Genomic DNA, 21,790 nt, shown 5'->3' with positions numbered 1-21,790 from the left:
TGCAGCACAGAATTACAGAACACTGCTGGTGTTCCACTGATCCCAGTGGAGCAGCCTGACTGGGACTGACAGCCAGCACAGGGACAAGGCAGGGCTGACCTGGGAAACTCCCCACTAGTGACACAAGGGCAAGCATCACCCTGACAGCCTAGGGGAGAACTGAATGTTACAAGTTTGAGATTTATCAGCAAAAACAAGGCCATAAATCAGCAGAGAAGCAGCTGCCAGACAGAGGGAGAATTGTCTGTGAGAAGTGATGGCCATGGGGCAAGCACAGAGATGTTCACAGCTCCAGCCCCCACAGGAAATGAGGAATTGGCAGCCAGGCAGTGGCCGTGGCTGCTGCTTTGCCAAAGAGTTCCCGGAGTGGCTGGGTGCCATCGCAGAGCCATGCCCTGACAGCAGCCAAGAGCCTGCTCCCACTTCCCGTGCCCCAGGGCAAACCAGCAGGTAGTTCCTGGACCTGGCTGACAGCACAGTTGTGTCTTTAAGCCCCATTTCCAGCTCTCCTCACCACAGAACAGTAATTTTGGCTCATGCTGACACACACACAGAGATGAAAGGCAGTGCGGAAGGACTGAGCACCCCACAAGACCTCCAGCAGTCAAATCTGGGCTAATCTTAGCTCTCCCTGGTCAGAAAATATCTGTTTCAGAATTATATTTAGGCAGAGGAGTAGGGACCTGTTGGCCAGCTACTCTCAGTGGATGGGCGAGAGGCATCGGGTTCCCCCTGCAAGTGACAGCCAGCTCAGCCACTGTCACTGACTGTGCTGCAAGACCAAGGGCACTGCCTTAATCAGCCACATCCTGATCTGCAGAGCTGCTGAGCACAGGCATGCTCTAAGCCCTTCATGTCAGCTGAACACGGCCATGCCAGACCTGTCAAGATCTAACCAAGCACTAAATGACCCAAAACCTTTGGGCAAACTCGCCCCTGTCTGCACTGACTGTGCAGCCCAACAGCCCAGACCGCTCCTCTTCTGCCTCTGAGCATCAACCAACTGTGCAAAACCCAGGAGACAGGGAAAGAAAAGTGACTACTTTTGATAAACACCTGGAAAGTGAGAGTACACAGTGATGGCACTGCTGCTTCCAGCAGTGGGACACACCCCTGTGATTACTGAAGGGAAATGGACGGGGATGCTGGAACAACCTGCGGCCATAAATCCAGCTTGGCTCCCTGGCATGGGAGCAGGCATCCCTCTGACTGCCAAAGTGCTCCAACCTGACACCAGGAGAAGGCAGGAATCAAACTACCAAAGCCCCCATCATACCTATCAGTGAACCCCTGTGGTCTAGCAGGGGTTGAGGACGACAGGCCACAGTCCCTAACAGTCACCCCTGAACAGAAGGGCACAAGGATTTCTCTTTTAATATAAATTTGTTATTTTATTAAACAGGATTAACAATCAACTGTCCAGAATCCAAACAAGCAACTCTTCAGAAAAAAATTTGGAGAAAAATGACCCAAAAAGGGCCTGTTTCTTACCACAGTCATGTCCCTAGAAGTGATACTTTATCTTTTGCTTTATAAAAGTAAGAAAAATCACTCTCTCATCTTCATTTATCTATCTATGTGTATATATGCACCATGTACTTCAGAGGTGAGTATTTAACTCTGAAGACCAATATGGAAGCCCAGAAAGAATGGAAATACTCCCAGCACACTGCTGGCTGAGGCTGGACCAGTCTGGGGTCTGTCCATGGCAATGGTGACCACGGCCCCTTGTCAAAGGCAACTTTTTGGTACAGTATCTTTGGAGTAAGCATCTTGGCAGACCCCTGGGATGCTAAAGCACACCACACACTCAGGTAAGAAAATGATGGGCTCTTCTCTGGATGCACAGCTCTATTGCTTATTGAGTAAAAACACTATCATGCACCAAAATCCCTAAGGAATTTTTGGTGAGTTTCTCCATATAAATTCTCCACCAAACTGAAGATCTGACTTCTAGCCAGTGTCGTAATTGAGTGAGAGAAGCAATCAGATGGGACACGAGTCATTGTGTGACATTGGGTCCAAGTTAATTTACTGATTCAGCCTTGAGAGTGCCTAATGATTGTGTCAAATCAGAAAGAGGGCAGAATTGTTAAACCAGGCAATCAATCACATTTTTTCCGAGTCCTAAACAAAGGTAAGAGGAAGATCAAACTGCAGATCACAGGAGCTCTCCAAGATGAGTACAAAACTGGGAAAAATCCCAGAAGGCAGATTTTGACCCAAAGTGGTAAGATTATGTTCCAACTTCCTATGTGTGTGCGAGCGTAGTCATGGCCAGCTGTGAGCACAGCTGGGCCCTGAGCCCAAGGCGTGCACTTCTGCAGCAGTGGCACTGGGAGGCCTGATATATGGGAGTTCTTGTCCAAGAAAGGATGCCAAAAAATTAGTATTTTGATTTAAATGCCCTTCAGACCTGTGCACAGGCAGGGGCACCAGCCTGCAGCTTGTTCTTGTTCCAGTCTTGTTAGTACAAGACTAACCCTGGGTAAATATAGCTGTGACCAAACCCTCTCACCCACAGGACAAGAATAAAGCCTCTGTGTCTGAAAGGGCTGCTCGCTCCCTGCCAGCACCAGCACACCTCTTCCCTGGAAAGGTGAAGATTAACCCAGGCCACAGAGTTGAAAGTGGTTATTTCAGCACCACAGGCTAGGGCCAGGCAGGTCAGTGGGACAGCAGAGGTAAAACAGGGAAAGAGGGGAAAAACTGCAGGAGAGGTTCTTCTGTTTGCAGTTGCAGTACAGAAACACCAGCAGATGGAGAAGGGAGTCAGGCCAGCAGGCAGATCCAGTCTGCTTGCACAACAGCAGGATAGGAAGCTGGATATCCATTCAGGAGAGAGTTTGTGGGGTACAGGTAGGTGTATGTGATAGCGTGATTCTGATGAGCGCTGTAAGGGTTAGCACAGGGCTGCCAGGAATAGAGACCGCCTCTGGGCACCTCCTCCCAGTGCTCCCACTGGCAGAGGAGAGTCAGGCACTGGTAAAGAAGGGCCCTGCTCCACGCTGACTCCCAGGGATGGGTCACGATGTGTTGGGGACCATCCCATAGGCTTCGTACAGCTTGTTGAGCAGCTCCTGCTTTTCCTTCTCAGGTAAGAAGCTGGACTGGGCTGCATTGATGTTCTGAGGAGGCAGAGGAGGAACACAGAGACATTAAGACACATCAGACATGAACACATGGTTGTGCACATCCCAGCACTTGGCTCTGAGCAGCAACAGGTGAGGGAGAGTGTAAAGTTGCCGCCCTCAGATTCATTTCCATGGCCTTGTTTTATGACAACTGCTCTGGCCCACCACTAGCAGCAGTCCCAGGAGAAATGAGACCAGCACAAAGCAAAGGCCTTTAAGTACTCTGGAATATTTGGGATATGCACTTTGAGCCTGGTCCTACTTTCCTCCCTACAGGGCCAGAGCAGAATTTTCTGGTTTCCATTAAAAACTCTTCAGCTTATAAAGAAAAAACAGCAGGTTGTTCTGGGCTGCACCAGGACACCAGCAGAGCACCCAGCCAAGGCTGACTTACGACTCTCTTGAACTCCTCTTCAGTGAATCCCATGTGTTCCTTCACAATGCCATAATCCTTGTCAATGGTGGAGTTAAAGATGAGGGGGTCATCCGTGTTCAGAGAATAGTTGGCGCGATCCTTCTTGAATCTGTAAGGAAATCAGGCTGAACTGGTGGGCAAAGCACTGGGTGTGACACTGTGCAGTTCTCAGGGTAAAATGCAGCAAAAGCAAAGACCTCGGGGCTGTCCCTGCAGCTGGCACTGCTGGAGACAAGCACAGGGCTCAACTTGTCCCCCCATAGCTCTGCACTGACCTGCCAGTAGTGGGTAGTGCAGCTCAGAGCAGGGCAGGAGGGACAGGACAGCCTCCCCAAGGGACCCTCACACCCCTCCAGCTGCACTAGGCTCCCCTGTGCCAAAGGACATGGATTATGTCCTAAATAATCAGCTGTGCCTTAGCTTTGTAAAGCAATAAAGCAGCTGTAATCAACCCAAATCCTAGTTATTTGAAATTTCACATAATTGAGAAGTCTTACTGTATTACGGGGTGTTTGCTGAAGTCCGGAGAACATGCTCCAGTGAGATAACTGGACCAAGGGCAGACCTGTTTGGGGGAGGTAAGCATGAAAACCAGAATCAACCACACAGATCTGAACCCCAGCTGTGGACACAGATAGCTCAGCACACTGGTGAAACCAGATTAGAGCTTTGCTCACAGCTGCCCCTCAGCGCTACTCTGACAGACCAGTGCATGCCCCAGGACACAGATGCAAGGAGCCCACAGCCCACATGACAGTGGCAGGGGCCAGTGGGATGTTTCCCATGGCCAGTCAGTCACCAGCCCTGGTTACAAAACCACTTGCATTAAGTACATACTCCTTCTGTTGGTTGGATATGTCCATTCCGAGGAAAAGCGAAGTAAATCTACACATGCACTGTAAGTCCCAGGCATTTCCACCCTCTAGCCAGACTTGCTCTGGTACAGCAGCCTGATTTGTGGAAGGACAAGCCTTCAGGCTTGAGGTGTATAAATTAGTGAATAAGCCCTCCAGAATTTATCCTTGGCCACATAAGGATCCATTCTTTCTGCTATGTGCCTCTCACAAGCTGCTGTGCACACCAGTGCTCCCCTGCAGCACATCCCAGCAAACATCCAGGTTTGTCCCCAGCATTTTTCCTGTGGAGCTTTGGGCATCTGGGTACAACACAACATCACTGTACATGTGGTCAGCACTTGGGTGTCAGCTCCTGTCCCTGGCTGTAGCACAGCCCAGGTGAGGGCTGGTTTTCCACTCAGACAGCAGCTACCTGGTTGTCACGCTCCCATCACATATCCTTACCTCAAAATGCATCTTTATTTTCAGCAGCTCCTTGTAGAGCTCAGGGTCCTCCAGGACATGGTATCCGTGGCCAACCCGCTCGGCCTTCAGGACATAAACTGCCTAGAGAACAGAGAAAACCACTCAGAGCTTCCCACGCAGCTCAGCCCCTGCCTGCCCCGAGACCCCCATCCCACTGCAGGTACAGCCTGCACCACTGAGCTGGCTCCTAGGATGTCCTTTTCCAGCTATCAGGTCAGATCTGTCCATGTCCCCAGTGTTCACTTTGCTATGCATATGGAGAGGACGTGGATGCCTCTCTCCCTGGTGCGGGGCACGTCACACCCCTGTCCCTCTCTGCCCTGAGTCAGGAACTCCTTGTACCTCCTTGACCATGGCAGCCGGGCCGGCCTCCCCAGCATGGACAGTGCGATGAATCCCACATCTCTCAGCTTCCTGCAAAACAAGGGAGAGAAAACATGTTCCTGTCCCATCACCTGCAGCAAGGTCAGCAAGCTCTGGGGCTGGCACTGCTCCCGGGGGCACAGCAAGGCTCCTGTGCCAAGAGCCCACAGATCACGAGCCTTGCACTCCAAGGGCTGCAACAGCTCAGTAATGTCACATAGAGAGACACTTAAAAATCCTGGTTATCTTCCACTGGAGCCCAGCCAGGCTCTTCATGGGTTTTTAATACTGGGTGAGTTCACTGCTGCCTCCTCTCCAGACAGCAGCAAGCTCTGAGCTCCTCTTCCTCCACCCACTTGCCTTCCTGCATGAACCTTGCAGCAGTTGCACTCTTTGGAACTTCTACCTTTTTGGCCAGCTGCAGCCATGTGGGAGAGTGCAGAAGCACCCCAGGGCAGAGATGAAGAAATGCTCTGACATTGAGCACCTCCCTCCTGCAAGGGGCTGGGGGTGGAGGCAGCCCAGCCGTAAGGACCCTGCAAGTGCAGCTTTGGGTGCAGCTCCATGACCATCCTGAAAATTCCTTTGCAGGGGCCACAGGCCACCCGGGCTTTGGGAAGCCATGGAGCCTGGAGGAAAGCCTGGAGGGAAGCCTTGCTGGAGAAGGACCACCCAGCTGGCAGCAGCAGGCAGGCTGCAAGCCCCATCTTGCAGCAGACATTCTTCACAGACAGTCCTTCAGGGCTTTGCACTCAGGAGTTTTTATCAGTTACTTAATACGGATGGGAGGAGGGTTTGCTTCAGCACCTCAGAGCCTGAGCAAGCCCCTGGCACAGAGAGAAGATGCATCCTTCAGACAGAGGAGGCTAGACCTGGGTACTGCTGGCCCACCAGGGCAGGATGAGACTGCCTTCCCATCAGTTAATAAAGCCCTGTGCCCGTGTCCTGGTTTATAATCACCCTGTTCAGCCAGCACAGCAGTGCAAGCCGGCCTTGTATCAGCTCACACTGATAGGGTGAAGACCCCAAGGAAGCCCCATGTGGTTTCAGACCTGAGCACTGCTTGCAAACCACCACCCTTTTTGCCAGTGATGGTGCACAACCTCCTGCCCCACTGATGGAGGGGACTAACAACCCCAAATTTCCACCAACAAAGAGGAGCGAGGCTTTCCCTTCCCTTTGAGCCACTGCAAAGGCTGAGGTTTAGTGAGAGCCTGGGATCAGGCTCCTGAAGCCATTCCAGTGTTTGCATTTGAGATGATCAGATAAAAGCCCTGCAAATGTGCAGCTTCTCCTCTTCTCCTCGGGTGATTTCTGCCAGACTGGAAAGGCCAGTCTCTTCCACCCTGGGCTGTGGTTTCACCAAGCCCCAGGAGCCAACAGTAGTGGGGTGGGGGCTGGTTTGGGCTCCATGTCACTCATGTCACACTCAGTGCTACAGGATAGCATGCCAAGCCCCAGCTCTCATGTTTTAGCAATGATGCCTGCCATTAATCATTTAGGAAATATAAACAAATACTTTTGCTATTTAACTGAATGTTTTTAATAGCTGCAACGAATTTTTAAGCTGTCCCAGCTGTTTGCAGTTTGAAAAGCGTCCCTTCACACACGTCCCCTCAATATACATGTTTCTTGTAATTTCTTTTAAAAAACTTATTCCACAAACCTCATAAGCCTTCTTATGCTCAGAGTAATTCTCCACCTTCAGGGACTCATCTCCAGCCAGGTCGACAGCCACCACAGAGTCATTTCGATACTTCTTGCAGAGCTCCACCACCTCTGGAGACCAGCCTGGAAGAGGCAGCACCAGGATTCAGGAGGAAGCATTCAGAAGGGTCACACCTTCAGCATTTTTCTAAACAAATCCTGGTCCTATAACAAGCAGGCTAGAGCTATTTTCTTTAGTCTTTCCTAAAACCTGATGCTCAAAAAGAAAGCTAGCAAACTCCTAGAAAGGTCTGTCACCTCTGTCATCTTGAGGCAAATAAAAGCTGTCAGCTGATCAGTCTGTTGTCAATGAAAGGGAAATCAAGTGCATTCACCAGCTATAAAACTGTTCTCATCATGCTCTTCTGCTCACTTCAAGCAGGGGAAAAAATTAATTTAAAAACTTCCAAGCAGTGGTGACTGCTGCAGTAGGCTTGAGGTAAGATGAACTGCACTGCCCTGGGGCTGTAACACGGTGTGTTGGAGAAATCCCTGAGCTCCTGAGCTTTCACCCCTTCCCAGGCTGGGCAGGGTGAGGGTAAAGGCAAGAACTGTCCCATCGGATGTGTTGTGCCACGGAGGAGATCGGGCTGGGAGGGATCTCTGGGGGACCCTGTACTGCAGCCATCCCTGCCCTGCTCTAGGGCATCCTTGACTCCCCCGAGGATTCTACTCCTGGTGGGAAGGAGCTGAAGTTTTATCTATTTGCCATCAGTGAGAAAGAGAGTAACAAGTGGCCAACAACTGCTTCAGAGCTCTCCCTGATCAGGACAGATAACCTCTGAGAAAGGAACTGCATCTACCAGCTCCCATAGCACTTAACCTTACCAGAAAGGCCAAGAAACAGAGATAAACAGAAGCGTTAATAATTAACAGGCACCTGCTGCGTACAGACAATCCCCAAATCATATGAACACACCAGGATGATGTGTGCAACTTCATCATCCTTTTTTTCCCCCCACCATTTTCCAACTTGCTGCGTTAGAGCCATTCTTTTATTAACAAGTTTAATATGAGTTCATCCTGGCTGGCATCTTTGCCTTTCTCTCAACAATTCATTAATTACAGGGTGGCTTCTCACTGTGCAGCACATCCTGAATGTACTGCTAGAGACTCTTTATCAAGCATATCATTGGCTCTGAGTATCAGCTGGTGCCCTGAGGCACAGGTATGAGAATGCCACCTCTGCTGTTCACACAAGTAATCCCTCCTGCAGTGAAATGCAGGCTGTACACGCCCTTGGATGCTCCTGCCACCCCCTGCCTTTACCACTTGTGCACTGGCAGGGACTGTAGCTGCAGATCAGTGTGACCGTGCCTTACAGCTTTCTGGTTTCTACAAAGAAAAACATTTTCTTCCTAGAAACTAGAAATATAAGGGTCAAGTGTTCAAAGTATTGTTTGGTGTTGACTGTGTAGGCAGGAAAAAAAAAACACTCTCAAATTCGTATTTCTTGACACAAATTAATCATGTACTCACTAGGAAAAAATCTCTCCACCATCTACCCTACTAAGCCTACATAAAACTGGTGAGAGATATGAAGATACTCAGAATAAAATCTCCACATAAAAAAGCTATTGTCACACAGCCTCTCTCTGGCTGCATCCTTCCCTAGAGGAAGATGCCTGCAGAACTCAGCAGCCCACTGAAATGCTGGAAATTGGGTTTTCTTCCTATTCTGGGTCACAGCACCTGTTACCAACAAAGTTTCTCATCAGAGCTGCTGATTTTATAAAAAAAGTATTATATACATGCCTTATACATTTGACTCGTGTTTTCAGCTTAAGCCAGCAGAGACTGGCTGCTGCCAGCGGGTTCTCTGGCTGCCCCATGACCCAGGCCAAGGAAGGAGCATCCTGCTGTAGCACCATGAGCAGGGAAGTGTGAGATGTCATGCCTGGTCCTCCTTCCATGACCATTGGCTCTCAGACCTCCAGTCAGTCATAGAAGATGGCACTGCTCACTGTGCCAATGGCTTTTACTGGCCCAAGGTGAGCTCTGGCCTTTGGGTGGGGAGCAGAGATCACAATTCCCCCAGGAGAGGACAGAAGAGCCCCTTTTGTCCCTCTCACAAGACCTTTCAGATACTGGTTGTACCCACAGACCCCCATGCTTGCCTCCAGCAGACCTTTGCCCCACAGTGAAAGGGGCAGAGGACCCCCACCAAGACAAGAAGCTCCTCAGCACTGTCTGGTCCTGCATCACACCCAGGACCGGGGCTTTCCCCACGTTCCTGCAGGGCCCCAGACCCAGGGGACGTCCCCACCGCCACGCGTCAAGGAAGGGGAGCAGAGCAGCAGGGGAGCTGCAATACATTACTTGGCATATGGCGCATGCAGCATAGAATAGACCTGACTTTGATGTGGAAATCCCTTTCTCCATCCTGCAGTCCCTGATTTACGAGCTGAACGACTTCATCTGGAGTGAGGTCTCCCCTGCAGGGAAGAAAAGCCATCAGCAAGAGGCCAGATGTGCTAGGGAGGCAGGCAGGAGCTGCAGGTCCAGCCCAGCATCCCCCTGGGAGGAAAGGCTGCCCCAGGTTCCACTCACCTTAACATCCAGAGATGCCCACTGAGACCACCCAGAGCCTGAGGGCACCTTTTATACCCCTGCCATGGCCACACTTACCAGATAGCAGGCACTGAAGCAGGCACAGGTGATACTAAGATTTAGAAAGGCCTTGGGGAACTGGGTGCCCACCCTGCCTGAGCAGAGGAACCCCCTCTTTGCCAGAGCATCTCATGAGGGCACACAACTCTCTGCAGCCAGGCAGGGGAAAACGCAGGGCTCAGCACCCACCACAGCACACTTTGGAGGGGCCCCAGAGCCCTGCATTGATTTAATGCACATATCACAGAGGGGATGACATGAAAGGGAGGGATCAGATCACCAGCCCCCTCTGACACCACCCACCATCTCTGTCAGCTCAAATTCCTGTTTTGTGCTCAGGCAGTCCATATCTCTCACAGGGAATGGCTTCAGACAGAAGGTTGAGCACAACTGCTCTGCACATGCAGAACTCAGTGCCCAGAGCAAGGGATGTCAAAACACTACAGCTCACAGAGATATTTAAGATGAAAAACCCTCTCAATGGGAGAGAAAGCTAGAAGCATGCTGGCTCTTGCTGCATGGGAGGAGAAAGGTTTGTTACAGCAGCCTTTGAACACACAGTGGCTGACTGGCACTGGCCATGCCTTCTCCATGCCCAACCAGCCACCCACCAGCTCCCCAGCACGGCAGGATCACTCACTCAGCTTGTCCCCAGGGGATGGGATCCACACCAGCGTTGGCCAGGAGGTGAGGGCTGTACCGGACCTCCACGTAGGCGATCCCTTCCTTTGCTTTTGTTTCCACAAACTCGTAGGCAATTCTCCTCACCGCCTCACGGTCACCCCTGCAGGGATAGCAGTGGGACCTGTCATGCTCAGGGCCCACAGGGCACCTCCAAGGCTGAGCCAAGGGATCCTTCCAAGGGTTGAGGGGGAAGAAGCAAAAAGCAGGGTACTTACGCAATGGCAGGCATGTAGTAATTAAATTTCTCTAGAAACTGGGGAAGTGTCAGTGGTGTGTCATAACTGACATACTTCAGGAGCTCCTCAACAGTATTTCCAGGGAGAGGGATGCCTCTTTTCCTGGAAATGAAGTCACGTGTTACTGACAGGGAAGGTTATCGCGTTTTTAATCAGTGCATTTCATACACCAATTGCCTCCAAAGCTGGCGGCATCAACCACCATTTCTTCACAGGAAAGATACAGCACACGCTGTCCTTCCAAAATCTCCTCACGGATGGAGCCCTGAATCTCAGCAGGGACGGAGGCGATCCAAAACACAGACAAAGCACAAACAAACCGAAATACAAGCCCAGGCTGACCCGGCAGGAACACAGCCAGGGCACATTTTAAGCTTAAGAAGGAGTTCATCTAAAGGGGCTCTGGATTATTTCTTGGCACCTCCTAGACCTAGCAGCAGAATTGCCAAAATTCTTTAGAAAAGTTAATTTCCACTTATGCAGGCTCAAAGGATTGAAACATCACAGAGATGCTCCAAGGCCTGGGGTCACACAGGCAGAAGTGTCGTGGCTCATGGGTTTGGTGCCAGCAGCTCCTGCGAGCGAGCTGGTTCCTGAGCCCAGCATCCTGGTGGCATCTTCTGTGACAGGAACAGCTCCCACACAGGAACAAATGGCAACAACTGCTCTCACCAAAAGGACAGGCATGCTAATGCCCACATAAATGCTTCCAAGAGGGAAGAGCAGCTGGAATACCGAGTGGGTGAAGGTGTTCCTGGTGTGGCGACAGCCGGGATCGAGGGTGCTGCCAGCCAAGGCTGCTGCAGCTTCCTGGGCAGGCTTTGCCACCCCCCCACCCCGGTACACTGCACAAGCCAACACAAATTCAGAATAATAACTAGACATTTGTTTTTAATCCTCTTTCCTGCCACAATGAATTACATCTGATTGATGGAAGAACTCTAATAGAGACAAAACACCACAGACAGTTTAGTGCTGCGATGCCAGCAACCATCCCAATAAGCCATGCAAGGACACAGTCCAAAGGACCCCGCTCCTGGGCTTGGTAAACATTGCTCCTTCCCCACTCAGCCAGGAAGGAAACCAGCCCCACGCTCAGCCCTCACATGCAATCTGCACAGATTAAGTTGCTGGCTCTCAGCAGGAACACTCATCCCTGCCAAGGCATCGGTTTTCCTCCCTGCCTTGCCCTTTCCACGGCACTGACACATCAGTCTCTGCTCCAGGAACCAACTTGCACCTTCCTCCACCTGCCCAGGGAAAGTTTCCTAGAGCAAAGCCACTTCCCTGACCTCTTTCATGTGCTTCCTGAAGAACTGCCTTCCTGCAGGCATCAGTGGCCGTGCTTTGGGATGATCCACACTGGAGTCATGCCTCTGGATGAGGAGGTCCGGTGGATCATGCCAGTGTGGCTTTTGGAGCTCCTGCTGCCCCATCCAGCCCTCCTTGTAGCTGGGATTCTTCTTGAAGCACAGGGGCCAGAGGGGAACATGTTTGTCCTCACTGCCACCTCGGTGTGCTGCCCAGAGCCTCCTGCAGCCATGGGCAGCACCATCCACACCATCCCACCACGGAAAGGGAACCTCTCCTGGGGACACCTAGACCCCATGAGGGGTCTGACACAGCTCTGAGCCCTTTAGCTGGGCAGGGCAGATGCAAAGACTGACCCAGGTCTGACAGAATTGGAGACAAAGTTTCTGAAAACAGCTGAGTTCAGCAGTGCACTGCCCAAGGGGGCTTGTGCATCCCAGCAGCTTGGGGTTATGTGTACGTGGTCAGACACCACCTGGCAAATTTATTTCCAGCTCTTTACCTTTAAAAATAGACCACAAGCAGCTTTCTGTGCCCAGGGTGAGGTTATTAAGGCAGTCAGTCCCCTACAGCCTTCTGCACTTCCCCACTGCTTTTTTTGTGTGTGAGTGCAAGTTTTAGAGCCCATGAATAGCACAGCCTTGCTCCACCCGAGGGGGGGCAGCTCAGGGAGATGCCAGGGCTGTTTAAAAATAAGAGGGAACTCAGCACACACTCAGGCAATGAAGGTTTCTGCCCTAAGCAAGGATCCTGGCACAGGATCCCCAGACAGCCAGTGCCTCCTGGTTTTCAGGGCTCCTACAATTCTCCTAGGGGACTACACTGGCATTTCCCATTTGCAGGCAGAGGGACCCAGCAGAGCTCCAGGGAGTCAGCACCAACTCTTTTGTTCATTTGGACCTGTATTCCAGCCCTGCAGCCCACCAGCAGGAACCCTGACTCAGTTCACCATGCCAGCATCCAGCAAAAAATGGGGTGGGCAGACCTGACCCACCCTCCTCTCTGACTACACAGCAAAAAGTATGGCCAGGCTCTGCAGAGAAAGCTACTCCAGAAAGAATATTTCCCCCTAGGACTGCACTGCCTTGGAATCTGCTGGGCTCACAGAATGCCAGAACCACTTCCCATCCTCCTCAGAACTGATTTCCTCCCCAAAATACCAGAGCTATGCCTAAGAGCTGTTTCCCAAAATCCTTACCCTTGCCACCTTCCTGATCTGAGGGTATCAGTGACAGCTGGAAGAAATCTTGTTTACTTTGCTTACAAATGTGGAGCCAGGCCCTCACACAGGTTAATCATTCACCCCATGCTTCCCACACAATCTACACTGAAGGAAGATGCACGTGGGCTCTGTCAAGGAAACAACCTCTCTCTAACTCACTGCCAAGTGGCTTCCCTGGGTCACCCCCCCACGAGCGTGACTCCTTGACTGCTGACACCAGGCAGACAGCCTGGGATTCAAATCCACATGGCAGCAGGGCAGGCAAGGGCACCCAAGCTGGTTCTTCCTCCCAAACCATGGGACAGCAGCACCACCAAGACAATGCTCACAGCCTGCTGTCATTCCACTTGCTTTGGCGATTAGGAATGTGGAAAAAGAGATGAGAATACAGCGCCTCTGCTGTGTCCTGGGTACACTTCAAAGGCAGGCAGCTCTTTATGAGACATCTTCTGGACTTTTCTCATGATGGCACCTCTCAGCTTGCCCAGCTCACAAACCCACAACCACCTCAGTCACATTCCTGCTACTTGTGAAGCCCCACTGTCTTTTGGGGTGTGCTCAGTGTCCTCACACTGTGCAGTCAGCTCTGGGCAGAGACAGAACCAGCACCAGCCAGGTCTGCTGCCTGCAGGAGCTCATCTGCCACAGATCTGGAGAAGCAGAAGGGATGATGCCTTTGAACTGCAGCTCCCAGAGCTTCCTTCCCCCCACAACTCACTTGCCGAAGTACAAGATGGTCTCTGGTCTAATGGCTCCATCCAGGTGGACATGAAGCTCTACCTGCAATAAGAGAAATGGGTCAGGTACTCTTAGAGCTGCAACAACAGTTCAGAGAGAAGGAGCTGGTGCTCACATGGGTAAAAATGCAGCCAATACAGGGACAAAGTCATGACAAAGAGGCACATAAACATTTTTTAAAATATAAGCATTATAAATTTTCTTCTTCAATATCTAAGTATCATCTAAATATTTTGTTATGGCTGCTGCAGCTCACACATTTAATGAATCTTTAGAAATTTATTCTGTTTCCAATAATTTTCAGGAACTGTCCTATCCTTATTTAGAGTTCAGGAAGAGTGAAAAAAGCAAACGCCAAACACGTTCACTTTCCAGCTTGCTTCCTCCTTGAAATTACAGGCAGTCAAACACCAATTAATTTGCTAAGAGTCATTACACAAAAACTTTGACTTCACTTCCAAGAATCAGCTCCTGATGGGTTGTTAATTACTTGGTATTATCAGGGCTTACAGGCTCTCTAATCCTACATAAGGGGTCAGTCCCATGGCACAAAGGTGCTGTAAAAAATAATAGTAACTAGCTGCACAATAGATATAACAAGGTTTCAAAATAAAACACTTAAATTTTTACTTATTTGCAATGGGACAGTAACTCAGGTCTTTTCACTCTGAAGCCCTGTTTCCCTATTATTGCTGAAACACTGGATTTTGGAGAAAGAGACCCAGAAAAGCAAAAGCAAGCTTTTTCCATTAGCCAGCTGGGGCTTTTGGAGGAAAATGACAAAAGTAATTTGGAAGTCGAACTGGGAAGGAAAATATTAGCTGTAAAATGTTTCAGCTAGATATTCATCTTTCCAGAACTGTTTTCTTTTAAGTAACGGAATAGCCTACAAAATACATATTTAATTTTATTGTATTTTTTAATGAAACTGTAGATTAGAAACTTAATACACGAAGTTCTTTTTAGATATAACATCGTGGACATTTTCCTGCATAGACAATAGCTGCAGGGTGCCAAGGGTAAGAATGGAGTAGGATTCAGAAGAGGGCTGGATATTTGCATGGATAACTAAACTACCCAGGGTTACTAATTAAAACCCACAAACCCTCTGGCGTCAGGGTATGTATCAAACAATAACTATGAGGAGCTGGGAGAAAATTGAGTAAGCGGTGCCTGCAAGTGTCCAAGAGCAGGTGACGTGAGCTCCTGGCACAGGGCTGGCAGTGCCCATCTCTGGGGTGTGCACTGATGCCCATGAGCTCACTCCCATCCCTGCACACCTGCCCTGCAGGCAGAGGCACCTGACTCACTGCCAGGACTGTCGCTGGCCACTCCTGCTGCAAAAGGCAGGGCAGGGACAGTGCTGGGGTTCAGGCCATCTCCACACCATGGCCATGAAGCTGCCACGGAAGCACTGGTGGGATGCCAAATGCAGATGGGCAGGCTCAGGACAGATCAAACTGCTTGTGGCAATCAGCTGGCCCAGGGGTCATGAACACACCCACAGACACCACTGTCAGCAGATGGTAAAAAGATATCCCTGCCACTTCTCCTACCCTTAAGATATGATCTGAATCTACAGAGAGGAAGATTTTAAAAGGGCAAAACCTGATCTTTTCCCCCCTCCTTGAGTTACACAAGCCTGCTTATGAGGACTAAATGTCCTGCAAAGCAGCAGATAAAATAACAGGCTACAGACAGGGTCTGCACTGCCAGATGTGGACGCCTGGCACGTTTTCCACTCTTAAGCTCCAATTCCTATTTCAAAATCATGCAAGATCCACTCCTTGAGGTATTCAACAGCTCTTATGACTTTCTGATGGAGTTAGAGGCTTGAAATTTGCTCACACTGGATTTAAAAACAAAGCAACCTGAACCTATTGAGGTCTTCTCCCTCAAATACTTTTCAAGTGTTTCCTGCAAGAACATCTCAACATGACATCTCCATCAATAAGAAAGCAGATTCCGTGGCATCCTTCATCTACGTAAGTCACCTCCTTCTGCCACTTCTGCAGGTGAGATGCTTGTAAAGCAACAAAGTTCCTCTCCAATATCAGCAACAGGCTCTTTCTCACCTGCCAGCTTTTTTGTTTTTGGGTCTGGAGACACTTAAACCAAGCGCTAAGAAACCGTCATGCAATGCTGTTCAACCCAAAAGTTTTGGGTTTCCTCAAGATCAGTGCTTCAGAGTTTTCTGCAGCTGCGATCTCTGCTATTTAGACGGCCAAAGGACATTCAGGAGAAGATGGAAAGGTGTGCCTACAGGGCTCCAGATAAGGATGCAATCAGCAGAGGCACAACCCAGCAGCTCATCTGCCCCGGGGGGCACTCTTGCTCGCAAACCCTGAGGGCTTCCAGGTCCGTGGGAGGCTGCTCACTGCAGATTACATTTCAGCTCTCTTCCTGCGTGTTTGTTTTGGGTAAACAAAGCACAAGTCTTTTCCAGATACAAATGGGTGACACGACCTTGCCTTAAGCCAAGGAAAGTACCCAGATAAGGATGAAAGAGTTTTCTCTGAACTGTGGCTCCAGGGGACAATGCCTGAGCAAGCAGAAATTAGGTGAATGCAGGAGCTCAGCACTTCTTCCAGAGCTCTCCGCTCCTTAGTGCACAGCTCCATGTGGTCTCCCACCCCAAACCCTCCAATTTATCTGGAGAGAAAGCACGTGCACACATATTAAATTGGGATCTCAACACTTGGTGAAGGATCTGAACAGCACCACAGGCTGCACCAGCACTGGAGAGGAGCCTTCAACCATTCCAGGACCACTGATCACAGAATCACAGAAAGGTCTGGGTTGGAAAGGAACTTAAAGGTCCAATTTAGTTCCAACCCCCCCTGCCATGGGCAGGGATGCCACCCATGAGACCAGATTGATAACTTCCCTTCTCACAGCCCAGCTGGATGTGCTATCACCTGCTCTGATGAACAACAAGAAAGCAGCAAAACTCTCCAAAGCTTTCCTGAGGCAGGAGCTTTGCTCTTCTGCCATTTACAGTGAGGACCCTCAGGACCAGCTCTGCGCAGCCACCCTTCAGCTCTCCTGCACCTCCATGGACCTCCCACCATCAAAAACCCAGAGTATAACGCAATAAAACTTTTAGTTTCACTCTAGGCTTGTTGAAAGCCAGATGGATGGGTTCAAAGAACGTTCAAAAGGCTGTAAATTGTGTGTCCTCAGCACAGACAGCCCCCAGCAAGACCATCAGAGCAAACCCAGTGCTTTCCATTTTTATGCTGAAAAAGTTTTAGCTCAACCATGGCATGTGACTCTTTAGTGCAGATATCAGCAAGCTGGTTTGGACTTTTAAAAAGGAGAAGTTTTAAGAGCTCTGGCTTGACTTCTCTGAAAACACTGTAATGTTTTCTTTGAGATGTAATAAGTTTCAAAAATAAATTCAAACACAAAAAGGAAGGTACTCAAACAAGTATGTTCCATTCCAAGATCAAGTCTGATTATTTTTAATGTAGTGAAATTAAGGGGGAAAAGTTAACCAAACATTCAAAGTATTTTCAGCCACAGTCAACCCAACACAATTTCTCTATTACGGTTTGATCAGTGGACCATGACAGAACAGTTACTTGCTCAGCTTGCCCATTATATGGCATAAAAAGAGCCATTCAAGCTAAGGCACTTGAAGGATTTTGTGTATTAGGTGGTTTTAGGGTCTTTTAAAAAATATATACAATGACCAAAGTCAGTCCGCCCCTTTTATTGAGAGGTTTCCAGCAGATGTTAATACATAATCAGGCAGCTGATAAAGTTGCATCATTTAAAAACCCTTAACAGTGCCCAGGATTATTTATCTGCCTCTTAAAAGGTGATAATTTAGGTTCATTCTATTAATCCCAATAGCTGAAAACCAGGGTAGTTACAGCTGTAATTTGTCAATTATTAGGTAAGTGTAGCAAATCACTGCAAAAAACAATCAACTATGTTCCCCAAAGACTGGTTTTACGGAGGGGTGCTGTCAGGAACAAAGTGATCCTCATCCTAAACTCACCTCAAACGCTCATTTAGAAGCAAGAGGTGAGAGTGGCCCAAGAGGGTTGTGAAGTGGAAGTGGCACAGTATCATCCTCAAGCCTGAGGACACCACAAATGCATTTGGGAGATGTATCTGTCACATGCTTTAAGGCGTGAGCCTTTAAAAGAGAAGCATGGGAGACTACAAGACCCACACTGCTCCACTGCAGGAAATATTTGTGCTTTCTAGGCAGCTAGACAATGATTCATGGGTTTGGTGGCTGAGGAAGAGGAGGGTGCTCCTGTGCTGAGCAGCCTTTAGTACCACCCTCCTGGCACCAACTACTCAACCTCCACTGACCTCAGTAGGAGACTTCTGGTGACATTAACAGGTGATGGTGGCTGTGTGTCATCCCAGGTGATGGTTCCCATGGGGTGGCAGGGCCATGTACCCACTGACCCCTCACAGACCTCACACCCACACCTGGTGCTCGCTGGAGCGAGGCACCACTTCAGAGCAGTAAACAGAGTCCTGGCACTTTGTGCAGCGCCAAGCCAACCTCTTACTGCCACCATGCTTGACAAGTGGATCCGGGAAGGTTATCCAAGAGCATCCCTGTACTCCGTTATCAAAGAATTGACCACACAAGGTACCACAGTGTAAGTTATGGCTTGAGCTCAACGCAGCCTCAGCAGCACCAGGCTCTGGCCCATGCCAAGTCAGGGGTCAGGCTGTGCACAAGAAGTGGACAAGCCAAATACAGCATCATCCTTGACACATCACCGTGCACTCGCAGTCCCCACAATAGGCACGGAGAGTCTGCAGTGCTGCAGGGAGTGGAGTGGGGCAGGACATCCACCCAAATCCCCTGGGTACAGCCAGCAGAGGCACCTTTGGTGCCACCCGGGCTGGGTCAGCAGCCACTCTTCCCTGAGAGGCTGACACACAGTGTGCCTGGCAGGAACACCTGCCCCATGTGACCTGATGATTATTTTGCAAACCAGCTACACCAGCTGCTGGGAGGGAGTGAGCCTGACCCCAGAAACCCCTATTCCCATTCTGTTCTCCACAACACAGCTCAAGGCACATGGGAGGTACAGGAGAAGACAGCCACAAGCTGGGGCTGGCCTACAAGAGAGGAGCAAGCAGCGAGCAAGGACAAGGTCTCTGCTCTGGTTGTGGAACAGAAAGGGTGATGACTGACGTCAAGGAACACCAACCTTTTCTGCTCTTTTATAGCCTATGATAAGCAGGGTTCAAAGTTGTCCTCCTGCAGCTCCCTGTTCATCACTGCAGTCACTGGGAGTCAGCGAGTTCCTGAAAAACGCAGAGGCAGCCCCGGCCCCACATTCAGCCAGGGCTGAAGCTGCTCCAGTTACCAGAAACATCTCTAAAACACAAAACTGATCGTTCCCAATGGCAGAGGATCCAGAGGAATGAATAGGGCTCATTAACTGACTTCAGGCCCATTTTTTTCCCCCAAACCTGACTTAGCAGGTTCACAGGGCTGAAAGGGACTGCCTGAGTCAGGAAAACCAGTCTCATAACCGCCAATAGCCAGACAACAGAAGTCTGATCTTAGCAGTCAAACCCTGCAGTTTTTCCTAGGTCTTTCTCTTCCGTATCCCACTCTCCCACACACTGGAAAAGTAGAAGCACAAATGAAACAAGAACTTAAGTTCCTTCTCTCAGCCAAAAGTTTAAAACCACTGGGGTGAGACAACAGCCTTTGCTCTTAGTGCAGCTGATGAAACACCACTATCTCCCAAAACTGAGGTGGACTTAAAAAGGCTTTAACCATTAGCAGCTGCCAACACTGCAGGGATTTTGGTATCAAGGTTTGCCTGCTATTCCATGGATCAGCTTCCTAGAAAGGGAACCATAGTGATGGAATGAAACACAAATCAGACCTGTGCACACTGCCTTTTCCAAGTATGTGAGACTTCCCTGGTGCAAACTCAGACTGAGAGATAAATGGTTTGGGAGTGGGAGAAGATGCAAACAGCAGCAAAACCCCCCAGTCCTTTTGTGGTTTTGGAAACAATTTCCTTCTCTGGAAAAGCCACAACCAGTTGCCACCACTCACCTTCTCCCAGAGCGGGAACATCACAAATATCACAGCATTTTTCTTGGTCTCCTCTGCCTTGACTCCTACTTCTCCCCAAGAGCCCAGCCTGGCAGACCTGCTCCTTGTACAGCAGCTTACCCAGACCACCGCCTGAGAGCTGAGCTGCAGCACAGGCAGTGTTCTGCAATCAGATACAGGACTATTGCTAACCACAGCTGTTTCATCTTCTTCCTCCTCTATTTTACAATCTAAATAATAAACACATTACCGTATGATCCTACTAGAGATGGAGTATACAGGGCATGGAGAGAGTGAAAGACTGGAGCACACTCTGACAGCAGCCACCAAGGTGGTGTCACGGGTATCTGAGGAGTAACTGAACTAAATGTGTAAGAGAAAAAAAAACAACAACGAAACCACAAAAAACCCCAACCGAAAGCACCCACAAAACAACAAAATCAACCCACAAAACAAAATAAAAAAAACACAAGAGAAAACATTTCTTTTAGTAGACTACGAGAGTAGTTGGGATGCAGGGCCCTTCAGAGCTTGCCCCTTCCCCATCCAGGCCACCCACCTGTGCATCCCCAGCCCGGCGGAGCCGTGTCCCCGGCCGGGCGCTGGGATGAGCCTGGACCCGCATCGCGGCGGCGGCGAAATGCGCGGGACGCCGGACACCGGGGAGCACCGGGCCAGGGCAGCGCAGCGTCCGGCTGCGACCGCGGGGGGACAGCGCCCACAGAGCCCTGTCCCGGAGGGCACATCCCCAGCGAGCGGCCCGGCCGCGCCCCAGTTCCCAGCCGGCTGCAGCCCCGGGGTGCGGAGAGCAGGTGCTGCCGCTCGGCTGCGGGGCACGACCGGAGCGCGGCACCTCCGCGCCGGGGCGCGGCCCGTCCCCCGCTGCCGTGCACAGCACCGCGGGCCCGCTGCGCGACCCCTCCCCAGCCCCGAGCCTCCGGCAGCGCTGCCAGCTCACCTTGGGTCCCCCGAACACTCTCTGTGCCTGCTCCATGCCGCCGCTCTGCCGCCGGCCCCGCTCCGCCACCCCCGCTCCGCCACCCCCGCTCCGCCACCCCCGCTCGCCCGGCCCCCGCCGGCCCCGCCCCGCCCCGCCCCGCGCACGCCGGGCCCGGGGCAGGCACACCGCGACAGGGCGCTTCGGTGGGGAGGGACGCTGGTGTCCATCCCATTCCTCCCTACTGCCATGGGCAGGGACGCCTTCCGCTATCCCAGGTCGCTCCAAGCCCCATCTAACCTGGCCTTGGACACTTGGAGGGATGGGGCAGCCGCAGCTTCTCTGGGCAACCTGTGCCACCCTCGCTGTTCTCACAGGGGAGAATTTCTCCCTCAAATTTAATCTAAACCCACCCTTCCTGAAATCCCGCCCGTGTTTCCTTCAGAAGCTGAGGGCCCGGGTGGTCCTGCTACTCCAACGATAACACTGACAGAAAATAGAACAGGAAAAAATGACAGCTCAGCCTGTAGAACAGGAAAGCAATGTCCAGCTTTGATTGCAGTCTTAAGCCAATCCAACAGTGTTTGTTTTAACCTTTCCTGCTCTCAAACCTGCTGCTCAGTGAGTCACTTGCTTTGTCTGATGGCTTTTGGTCCACCATACACCTACTTGCAGCTCCTGCAAACTCACACTCAGCTTTTCATTTCTTATTTTCAGTGAGCTGGCCATGTTTTATGCTGCTCCTCTACCTCCTGCTTTCCTCTCCCGTGGGTGATGCACATGGCAGCCCACATCTCTGAAGACAGTGAGGCAGAAAGCCACAGAATCACAGAATGGTTGGGAACCTCTGGAGATCATTTAGTCCAGCCCCCCTGCTAATACAGTTTCACCTAGAGTTCCACAGGGTACTGTCCAGGTTGGTCTTGAGTATCTCCAGAAAAAGAGACTTTCAGAGAAGTTCTGCCTGCTCCTCTCTGTCAAGCATGGCTTCTCTAATACTGGAGAGGGCAGAGTTTCAGTCATTCCAGACCTAGCATCCCCATCTAGCTAAAGGCA

The 21,790-nt window shown here is 50.6% G+C and overlaps 1 protein-coding gene across 1 annotated transcript; it reads right to left on the bottom strand.

Moving 5' to 3' along the window:
* Positions 1 to 1,364: 1,364 nt before the first annotated feature.
* On the bottom strand, positions 1,365 to 20,810 carry ADA (adenosine deaminase). Its single transcript, XM_069034258.1, has 11 exons — positions 20,756 to 20,810; positions 13,723 to 13,784; positions 10,451 to 10,573; positions 10,192 to 10,335; positions 9,261 to 9,376; positions 6,901 to 7,025; positions 5,214 to 5,285; positions 4,851 to 4,952; positions 4,047 to 4,114; positions 3,529 to 3,658; positions 1,365 to 3,128 (listed from the first exon to the last, which is right to left on the bottom strand). Exons 1-11 carry the CDS (start codon positions 20,789 to 20,791, stop codon positions 3,027 to 3,029), a joined length of 1,080 nt encoding a protein of 359 aa, XP_068890359.1. The 5' UTR covers positions 20,792 to 20,810; the 3' UTR covers positions 1,365 to 3,026.
* Positions 20,811 to 21,790: the final 980 nt, after the last annotated feature.

The sequence above is a fragment of the Aphelocoma coerulescens genome, chromosome 20 (genome assembly GCF_041296385.1).
Source record: "Aphelocoma coerulescens isolate FSJ_1873_10779 chromosome 20, UR_Acoe_1.0, whole genome shotgun sequence".
Taxonomy (NCBI): domain Eukaryota; kingdom Metazoa; phylum Chordata; class Aves; order Passeriformes; family Corvidae; genus Aphelocoma; species Aphelocoma coerulescens.
Note: the sequence above shows the minus strand (reverse complement) of the source record. Positions and strands in the feature narration are given on the sequence as shown.